We start from the raw sequence: 11,438 nt of genomic DNA, 5'->3' as shown, positions 1-11,438 counted from the left end.
CACCATCACCATCACCATCACCACCATCGTCACCACCATCACCATCACTACCATCACCATCACCACCATCACCACCATCATCACCATCTCCATCACCACCATCACCATCACCACCATCACCACCACCACCATCACCACCATCACCATCACCACCATCACCACCACCATCACCACCATCATCACCATCTCCATCACCACTACCATCACCATCATCACCATCACCACCATCACCATCACCACCACCACCACCACCATCACCACCACCATCATCACCATCACCATCACCACCACCACCATCACCATCACCACCACCATCACCACCATCACCATCACCATCTCCACCACCACCATCACCATCACCATCATCTCCATCACCACTACCACATCACCACCATCATCACCACCACCATCACCATCTCCATCACCACCATCATCACCACATCACCACCACCATCACCATCACCACCATCATCACCATCATCACCATCATCACCACCATCACCACCATCACCATCACCACCATCACCATCTCCACCACCACCATCACCATCATCATCACCATCACCATCACCACCACCACCATCACCACCATCACCACCATCACCATCACCACCATCACCACCACTATCACCACCATCACCACCATCGTCACCACCACCATCACCACTACATCACCACCATCATCACTATCAACATCCCCACCACCACCATCACCCTTACTATCATCACCACAACTACCACCATCGCACCGCCACCAACATAGCCATTGCCCTCACCACCACCATCACCACCACCGTCACCACCATCACCACCATCACCACCACCATCACCATCACCACCACCATCACCATCTCCATCACCACCATCACAATCTCCATCACCACCATCACCATCTCCATCACCACCACCACCACCGTCACCACCACCACCATCACCACCATCACCATCACCATCACCACCACCATCACCATCTCCACCACCACCATCACCATCTCCATCACCATCATCACCATCACCACCATCACCATCTCCATCACCACCATCACCATCTCCACCACCACCATCACCATCTCCATCACCACCATCACCATCTCCATCACCACCATCACCACCATCACCATCACCACCACCATCACCATCTCCATCACCGTCACCACCACCACCACCACCACCACCATTACCAGTTCTTGAACTGGAGCCTTGTCCTGTTTGCTCTTGCTGGAGTTCTGTCCTCTGACCCATGCTACCAATATGACTTTTTTGGTTATTTTGGAGATAAAATATGGCAGGCTTTTTTTTTAACTCGTCTACCTTTGAACTATGATCCTCCAATCTTAGCCTCTTGAATTACAGTCTGATACAGGCATGAGCCCCTGACAAAAACTATTTTTTACAGATCAAATACAGTCAAACATTTATAGTTGTGAATGGTTCAAAATGAGAATGGAATTTTTTTAATTTGCTGTCCAAAAAATCAACAAAAACAAATGGTTCTCTGAAAATAATTACTATAATCAAAGACCTCTAGCCAGTTTAAACTAACAAAATTATTAGGGAGATAAAGATGGTAGCTACAGATGCTTCAGAAATGTGTAAAGTAACTCTGTGAGCAGACTTCTACCAGTAAATGGAAATGATATGAAGTAGCTTCCTAGAAATATCTAAATCATCAAAACAGTTCTATAAATATTAAGGAAATTAAATCAGTGTTTAAAAATCCCACAAGGAAAGCACCAAGCCCAGGCATTTTTATTACTCCCAAATTTCCTTCTTACACATAGCTCGTAGGGAATAGAAATCATGTCAGACTTCTGGCTAATGTGACTAACCTTGCTAGCGCTCCAGCAAGGGTAGGAAACTAGAAAAATTATAGACAGGTTTCTGTCATAAGGCCCGATGTGACAACCGTAACAGAATATTGTCAAACTGGATCTGGCAATGCCTAAAGTTGTTTGATGATTAATTATGGCTTATTGCAGGCAGGGAAATTTGATTCAAAATTGGAAACTGTTTTCTTTAAATTAATGAATTAGTACTAGATTAAGGGGAAAACCCACTGGTCATCCAAGAGGATAATAGAAAAAAACACTTGATTAAATTTGATTATGATTTATGATGAACTTTTGTAGCTAAGAATGAAAGGGGTAACTGTTAGTCTGTGAGCAAAAGGAATAATAAACAAAAAATTCAGAAAAGTGGTAGGGAAGATGGGAAGCATATAAAGATATCAGAGTGGACACATCTCTAATTAACCACCAAAGGCCAGAAGTGGAGCTGCAGCTCAAGTGGTTGAGCACTAGCCTTGAGCAGAAAAAACTTAGGGGAAAGTGCGTAGGCACTGAGTTCAAGCCCCTGAACCAGCACATACCAAAAAAAAAAAAAAATTAGAAGAAGGAGAAGGAGAAACTATCAGAGAAGAATGCCTTGAGTTGTAAACTCTATTGTAGTAATCATGGTTGCTGTGAGTGAGGTTCTTCTGCAGAAGGTATCGTCAAAGGAGAAAGTGTGGTATTGAGTGTTCCTGCAGTTAACAACCGGTGGCTACAGGCTCTGACGCTGAAGGTGCTGCTTACTGTTGCCAGCGCCTCACCTGCTGCTGGGGGAAAGAGCCAGGTAATTTGCATCACGAATACACTTGAAATCAAAGACCATCCATCATTTCTGATATCTTGAATGCGATGATTATCATGTCAAAGACATGATGACATTGAAGATAATAACATTTTTCTTGCCCATTATCTATAACCAGGTTGGAATAATTGTTACCATATGTTCTCTTCAACAGCCTAATACTAAATGTGAGAAATAAAAAACACCATTGCAGCCACTACAGATATAGTTGAGACTAAGTTCAAGTTCTTATTAGTGAGAAATTATATAGACAAGACTGGAAATCTGACGAGATGGTCTGAAGACAAGTCTGAAACTTTGCCATTTAGCGGTTTAAGAAGGGTGAGATGTCTGTCTGTAACTTGGGACTGGCCTGACATGAGAAAGATATTTACAATTTGTAATAAGTACCCAGCATTGGAACTCTCCATGGAGACCCAGGGGAAGTGGGTGCATTTCCAACTATCTATGTGGCAGGAGAAATTTCTCTGGTCATTAGGGATTCTAAAACACACAGAGGTATAGTTAATGTATGCGCCAGGTGCAGGACGTGGGGAATGAGGTGATGCCTTTGTTTACATCATCTTGCTCATCACAGAGTGCCTGTGATCTGGGAGTAAGCACCTGTGTGAGTCTATTAGAAATACGAGGATATCAAGGCCCCGTGTTCGTATCCTAGGACCAACTTAGCAAACTGTCACAAACTGATGACTTCCAATCATAACTTCTTAAAATTCTGAAGTCTAGGAGTCCAAAATCAAGCTCCGCACTGGGGCCATCTTTGCTCACTTTGGTCCTGTCTAAAGACAGGAAGATGAATGTGTTAGTTTCTCCTGATCATTTCTTCTCACATGATTTGATTTGGAAACTCACTTTCTACAGAACACAAAGGCAGCCTAGCTGCCAAGAGTATCTGCCCTCCCCGCACCTCGCTGTACTCCAGGCCCAGCCGCAGCTTCACCTGTGGTGGCTTCTCCACGTTTGCAGACAGGATGGACCCCGTCAGTCTGAAAGCCAGTAAAAGAGCTTTTCTGTCCATCCGTAGGGATGGGGAGCCAAATATGTTTTCAGACCAGGACAGGATGACAATCTGCCTTTTCACATTTCTTGGTGAAGAGCCCAAATCCTTAAAGTAAACTTCATTTCAGCAATTTTATGTGTCCCCAAAAATAAGGGCATGGAAGAGATTCAGACCTAACAGTTTGACAGAACAGTGAAGCCCAGTTTCCCTTGAAACATTTAATGGGGCAGATTATCAGCTGCATGTGGAAAGCTTATGTTAATGGCATTATCAGGCCAGTTGACAGAGGCCTCTCTCCAGAAGCTTCCCAGGCCAGACTGGCCATCCGCAGCTCAGTCCTGTTTTTACCAAGTCAGATGACATTTCAAAACATGGCCTCCTGGAGCTCACCAGCCAGCCACCCCGCTGTGATGCCAGAGAGGGCGGGAGACGGGGGCCGGAGTCTGTTGTTTGTCTGGGTGCCTGCCAACGAGCAATTGCATGTGCCCAAGGAAGTGTTTGTTCTCCCTGAGGAGAGAGCAGAGCCCCACCCTCCATAGCTCCTCCACGGCTCAGACCTGGAGGAGCGCTGCCTGCCTACCTCCCGCTCGTCACTGCCACACTGGACAGCCGTGTGTACGTGTGGATACGCACGCCTGTGTGTGTGTGCTTATGTGTGCACGCATGGCTGGGTCTCTGCACGTACACATACATGTGCACATGTATATGCTTCACTTGTGGCAGCGTGTTCGTGTGCACCTGTGTGCGTGCACTGTGCATGCATGTGTGTGCATTTGTGTACATGTGAATGTGTTTGGTTCATGGTGTGCGTTTGCACACATGTGAGTTGTGCATGAGTGCTATGTGCACATGTGTGCACACATACATATGGGCATGTTTACAGGTATATAACCGTGCTGGGTTCACACATGGGCAGGTTCATACAAGTATCCGCGTGTAATTAAATGAGAGTGTGTACTTGTGTAGAAATGCATATTTATAAATGTGTTCATGTGTAAATGTGTATGAGTGTGTTGTGTGTACGTCTGCATCTGTGTGTATGCCTTTGTATGCATCTGCAAATGTGTACTTGTATATGTGCACATGTGTGTGCACATGTGTAGTGCATGTGTGTGCTTTGTGTCTGTTTGCATTCATTTCCATTTATTGTGTCTACACATCACATGTATACTAGTATATATCTGTGTACATGTGTGCTTGTCTGTGCATAAGTATGTACATGTATGTGCATTCATGTGTATGTGTGTTTCTTGGGGTGTATGTGCATGTGTATGTGTTTTTCTGTGAACATGTACATAAATATGAATGCTTGTGTGTTTTGTATAGGTGCGTGTGCATGTATGGTTTTGCATGCACAATGCATATGCAGATGTGTGTGCATTTTTATTTGTGTTTGTGTGTACATGCTGTGTGTTTGCATGTGCATACGTACACCTGTGTTGTTCATGTGTCATTTGTGCCTTATGTGTGCACACATTTTTGTGCCTGCAGTGTGTCCTTGTGTGTGCACTGGTGTGTGTATTCATGTGCATGTGTGTGCATGCACTGCAAGGCCTGTACTCACAAGCCACCACATCTCACGACTTCGTACCCTGTATCACTTGTAAATTGTTTCCTTTGGTAATTTCTCAATTCTGTTTTTGCAAATTAGATTTTTTTATTATTTGAAAGGCAAAAATTTTCTATCAAGAATAAATGACTGAGTATAAACACAAAATCTAAGGATGCTCTTTATCCCTTCCCTTATCATCCCAAGATGCTGGCCTCCAGTCCAGCCCCAGCTGAGACCCCTTGCTGATTTGTGTTCATGACTGGAGAGTGACTAGAGGGAAGCATCAGGTTGATGGTCAGTTTGCTGCCCTTTGGACAGTACACTGGCTTCTGCATCCCTAACATAGGATTCTAGCTCACTTTCAACCCCAATCCTCAATGTCTTAACGATAAATGCAGCCAGAAGTAATGGCCCAGCTCGTATCCCAGCCCTTTGGCATTGGAGGCAGGAGGAGAGAGAGTTGGAGGCTGGCTGAGCTCCATGTAATGAGATCCTGCTTTAACTCCTCAGTAACAACAACCAGAACACTTTGGTCCACTTGGTGGCCTCAGCTTAGAGTTGTGGAAGATCACTGTCCGTGAGAAGAGCTGGCTTCTCTGTAATGCACGTGCTTGGCGCCAGCCTCTTATTGCCCATAATTTTTCCAAGGAGTAGAATTTCGTGTGTGCTGACGTGATACATAAGCGAAAGATACCACTGTCTGAAAGCACAGGAAACGTAACTCCTTTTTATTTTATTTTTTAGAATTTTACTTTGGGAGAGTTAGGTGACCTATTTTCTGTGTATTCTCTACCATGTTGTCCACTCGTATGGAGAGGCAAACCATGCGACCATTTTTTTCTGCATAGCTGAGAGTGTACTCAAGGGGTATCTGACATACATCATTTCTGTGGAAGCTAATGTCCACTCACAAACATGGAGCACAGGGGTGAGGTGTGCAATTGATTCACCCAGAAAAGGCAGCACTTTGACACACTTGTTTTCCAGAAGTAATCAAAGCATGTTCATGATGTTAGTGCACGTGGCTGTGTTTAAGTAGACAAGATGCCTGCTCCCCGGGTCTATATAAAACAGGCCACTGGAGGTTAAAAGAATCTCATGTCTGGAGCTGAGGGAGCTGGGATAGAGTGAAGCTGAGGAGTGAATCGTCTGCTTGCCTTGGTATAAATGTGGGTGCGTTCGATGTCTGGAAATTAACCTTCAGAATTCAGCCAGGAAAGGCTGAGGAAGAAGCCCGCACTGCTGCTCTCAATTGTGCCAACTCACTCCACTGAGCATGCTTCCGCCATTTGTGGTTATTCAGAGCCATTTATTTTTATTTTTGCTTTTGGCCTTGTCTTCCCAGTGCAGAAAGCTGAAGAATGAATATATATGGATTTTCCATAGATACAAAATCTCCATGGGCCTGGCAAGAAGTCTTTCTCTAACTATCTGGCAAGAATTATTTAGCTGAGTGGTCAGGGTGTGGTTTTTTCCAGTATAGCAAACGTCTTCCTATTCTTGCTTTAATTCTTATTCAGAGAGGCAGATATAAATCCACATATGTGAGAAATAATAATGATGGTATCCACTGTTTCAAGGTACATGTTTAGGCAGTGTGCCTGCCTTCCCCCTCCCCCACCGCCCTGCTCTGCTCTGGAAGGTTCCTTAGGCAATGCAGTAGAGGCATGTGTGAGGGACCCTGATCCTGGCATGTGGCAGGGGTCTGGAAAGGCTTTGCCTTAAACTAAGCATGTCTAATAGGGTTTAACGCAGCCTGTGAATTTGCCCCTGCACAAGGTCAGCTTGTAGGTCAGTAGAACTCTGCCCAGATTGCCTTCTCCCCCAGAATGTAATTACACCTAGGAGAAGCCCATGTACTGTCAAGTTTAGCTGATTCCAGAAAGGCCTGAGATAAACCAAGGGCTTGCTAAACATTCCTCAAACACAGACTTTTTGGTATTTAATATAAAGCATCTCTTGTGAAGAGCAATTTGAAGTTTGTGGAGGGATGGAGGCCAGCTGTTTTCAACCTTCCCCTGAGCTCAGGAAGAAGTGGTTGGAGATGGAATCTAAGTTGGACATCAAGTAAAACACTGCAATGACAAAAGTCTCTTAGTACTAGAGAATGGTTTTGAAAGATGCCAAAGGATGAGAAATGGGCATCGTGGGGATATAGACTAGACATAGGAATACAAGTTTAGTCTGTGTTTACAGTGAACTGTGATTTGTTTGAAAAAATGACTATGAATATATGTGCAGTGTATCAGTATAATTTTAATATTTTTTCAAGGTGCGCATTATTTTAAAATAAGATCCATACTGAAATATACAGACTCTGGTCTGGGCCAGGGGCAGGCAGAGAGATAAGTTCAGCACAGTTTGCAGATTTCTTCATTGTTGAGGGTTAAGATGATTTAAAAACCCAGTTCAGCAGAGGAGCACTGGATGAGCAAAGTTTAATAAATAACTCCTGTTCTCCTTGAATGTGTTTGAAGTCTGTTCCCTGAACAGCCTGGAGTAGTCGCACCCCTCCTCTCCTCCCCAAGAATGAAGTCACCTTGGGAGCTGTCTTCTGGCTCTGCCTAAACATAGAACTGACATTCGTATGAAGCAGCTGTGGGCTGCTAAAGTGAAGAGTCCCACCAGCATCTGTCATTGTTAGATTTTAAGTCTAATGGTTATGTGACAATAGAATTCTAAACATGAAGAGGAAAGGTAAAGCCCTAGTGATAATTGAATCAGGATCAATGTGATTTAATGATAATCTTGATGAAAATAAACTTGTATAACCAACAAGCAAACTTAAGCTAGCTGGACACTAATGTGATATGGTATCTGCTGCTCTGTATCTTATCTTCACTGTTTTTTGGCAAGTCTATAAGTAACTTAGGTGGAGACTTAGGTGTGACCACTTAGGTTAGTTTGTATTTTATCCACCAATCTGCATTAAAGATGATTTTTTTTGTAGCCTCTCCACATAAATTTTTTTCTTTAGTGGAAACTGTGTAGTCTTCTTAGGAGGATTTGGTTTACTAGGTTTGGACAAAGCTATACTTTTCCAGGGAACATTCACAAAGGGGGAGATCATTGGCAATGAAGTATGTAAAGTTTTTTAAAGATTGTAAAACTTTTTATATACATGTATTATTAAAATTTATATTATACATAGTTAGAATCTGTTGTGAGCATAATTTTAAAATAACTTTAAAGTTTAATGTACAATGTGGTTAAAATAATGTGTTTGAAAAAAATCCAAGTACCAGGTGTGGTGATCCACACCTGTAATCTCAACCCTGGAAGGCAGAGAAGGGGGACCCTGAGCCAGGGCCAGCCTGAGCCCCATGGTATGACTCTATCTACAAAATGCGGGGGGGGGGGGGAATCAAGCCAGGCGCTGGTGGCTCACACCTATCATCCTAGCCACGCAGGAGGCTGAGATCTGAGGATCACAGTTCAAAGCCAGCCTGGCAGGGAAGTCTGTTAGACTCGTATTTCCAATAAATTACCAACAAAGCTAGAAGTGGAGTTGTAGCTTAAGCAGTAGAGCACTAGCTTTGGGCAAAAGCAGCTCAGGGCTTCAGTGCCTAGACTCTGAGTTCAAGCCCCAGGATCAGAAAACAAAATAACAACAACAAAAAACAGTAAAATAAGGTACTGTAAAGGCTTTAACTGTTGGAACAAAGCTGGTTGGTTTCTTTGTGATATTTTTCCTTTATATTATATAATGTGTTTAATTGTGGACAAGCTTCTTTCTAAGGAAGTATTATGGGGAGAGTAGGACTGTGGCACCCAGTTAGTTCGTCGACCAGTATATCTGAAAGTTGTATTGTCCTCAGTATGCTCTCTGAAAGATTGCGTGGTTATTTGAACTTTCATTTTTTTAAAAATACTTCCAGATCATCAAGTTATTGGATGGAAAACGGTCTCAAGCTGTGGGAATCTTGATATCTAGTTTACATTTAGAAATGAAGGATATTCAGCAAGGTAAGTCTTCTCCACCCTTCCCCCACCTTTCTAGTATATTGTACAAAACAGCGAGTTTCATTAGGACGTGTTCGTTCGTGTGTATGGGCGGTTTGATCACACCTTCGCATACCCACCCTCGCCCGCCCTCTGCTCCCGTGGACCGTCTTTCTGTTCCCTAATAGTCCAACTTGGAAATCTTTTAAATGTTTTATTGTGAAATTTTAAGCACATACATTAGAATGCCATAGAAAATCCCCTGTGCTCGGTACCCAGCTACAAATCCCCACCACTAATCCTCTGTGCTTGGTACCCAGCTATAATTACTCCCTCCCTTAGAATTACATCTCTAGCTGGGCGCCGTTGGCTCACGCCTGTAATCCTAGCTATTCAGGAGGCTGAGATCTGAGGATCACAGTTCAAAGCCAGCCCAGGCAGGAAAGCCTGTGAAACTCTTATCACCAATAAAACCGGAAGTGGCGCTGTAGCTCAAGGGGTAGAGCACTAGCCTTGAGCTGAAGAGCTGAGGGACAGCACCCAGGCCCAGAGTTCAAGCCCCACGACCGACCAAAAAAAAAGAAAAAAAAAGAATTACATCTCCAACAGTTTACAAAGAACAAAGGGACAGTAGACCATGACAAATTAAAAAAACATGGTAACATAATCAGCAAAGTGTAAATGGGGGAGATGACAAGAAAAGTGACAGGTTTCTTCAACAAATGAATCACAGAAGTCAACAAATAGAGATGGACAGTAGAAAACTCTAGCTGAAAGGAAACGGGAGAGACAGGAGGGTCTGTGAGTATCTTGAGTTAGACGCTGGAGGGAAAGGGAGAGGTCACTGCCCATGCAGCCACACCAAGTCACTTCCACTTGGCCGTCGACAACAACAGCACTGGAGATGTCTGAACACGACCCTGCCTTTTATTGGTGATGCAGAGAGAGGGAATGGCTGCGGTTAGTCGCCACTGCCCAGAGGGATGGGCACGGCCCAGCTTATGCCTCGGCCTGGGCATCCTGGAGCACAGGGTTCCAAGGAGACCGCTCCGCTCAGCCTGCACTGCAGGTGCCTGGCTACCAGCTCCCACTGGAGCCCTGCCCCTCCCAACAGCTTCAGTGAAACACATTGGTGCCTTGTTTGGGGTGCCTTGGCTTGAGAGAGGTACATGCCACCAAGCTAAGAGCAAGAGAACACCCAGGAGATCAAAGCGCGATTGAAACACAACCAGCCATGAATGTAACTCACAGAGAGCTGCTGCACTTTGCCCAGCCACGCAGTGCACGCACAGGAATGACATTTTTTGGAAAGCCCTTTTGAGGTCTACTTGTCACTCATGTCTTTATTTTGATGGTACCTGCTCAAAGCCACACGTAATAAACCATGGACAGCGCGAAGCAAGCAAGGGGGTTCTGTTCCGAGGATGGATCTGAGGGAGGGCTGGAAGGCATGTGCAGGCCAACGTGCGCAGCGGACACCTGACAGTGCCAGCCTGCCCGCCAAGGGCTGCTCTACCCAAAGGGCTCTCTGACATCTCTGAGGACAAGGCGAACTCCATACACTGCCAGAGTACATAACACCGAGCCAGAGGCCTGCTGCGGAGGGGCGTGGCCTCTCTGCTTCTCCATCTCTGAGATGAACTGTCTAATATTTAAAAGCCGTTAGCGTCTGTGGACACAGCGGCTGTCTGCATGGTTGCAAATTGGTGCAAGCTCCTCCCCTCCTGTCCCGGGAGAGATGGGAAGTTGCTGCTGAGTGTTCTCAATAGAAACTTGCACGTATATGGCCACAGACGAGGTCCAGAAACAACCTGGCATGCGGGCAGAGTTTCCCGTACACTCAGGATCAAACATCAAAATAAAGCACTTTTCATTTCAGTTCCTGGTAGCCCAGGGCCGTAGACTGTGGTTCTCTGCAAGCCGTCTGACCTCTGTGAGATGCAGAGAGCTTTCCACACAGGAGAGAGACTTAGAACGCCCACTAGGCCTGAGCCCAGAAAGGTTGGCCAAGGAAGAGTGAGCTTGGATGGGTATCTGAAATCTGCCATGGAGTTTTTCTGTCATCCTGAGGTGAAATCTCACTGTTGCCTAGAAGAGCCTGTTCAAAAGGCCTCAGCCTCCCAACTCCCTACCAGTATACACACACACACACACACACACACACACACACACACAGACACACACACAGACACACACACACAGACACACACACACAGACACACACACACAGACACACACACACACACAGACACACACACACACAGCATGCAGCACACACACAGCATGCAGCACACACACACACACAGACACACA

General features: G+C 45.0%; 1 protein-coding gene across 1 annotated transcript in view; it reads left to right on the top strand.

The window, feature by feature from the left end:
- Nucleotides 1-11,438, top strand: part of Fmn1 (formin 1) — a 230,378-nt gene that overhangs the window by 131,478 nt on the left and 87,462 nt on the right. Inside the window, exon 7 of the mRNA XM_013014304.1 lies at nt 9,062-9,149. Coding sequence (XP_012869758.1) covers nt 9,062-9,149 — 88 coding nt within the window. The remainder of the gene's footprint in view (nt 1-9,061; nt 9,150-11,438) is intronic.

This window comes from Dipodomys ordii, unplaced genomic scaffold (assembly GCF_000151885.1).
Source record: "Dipodomys ordii isolate 6190 unplaced genomic scaffold, Dord_2.0 Scaffold23, whole genome shotgun sequence".
Lineage (NCBI taxonomy): Eukaryota > Metazoa > Chordata > Mammalia > Rodentia > Heteromyidae > Dipodomys > Dipodomys ordii.
This window is presented reverse-complemented; position numbering and strand designations above follow the sequence as displayed.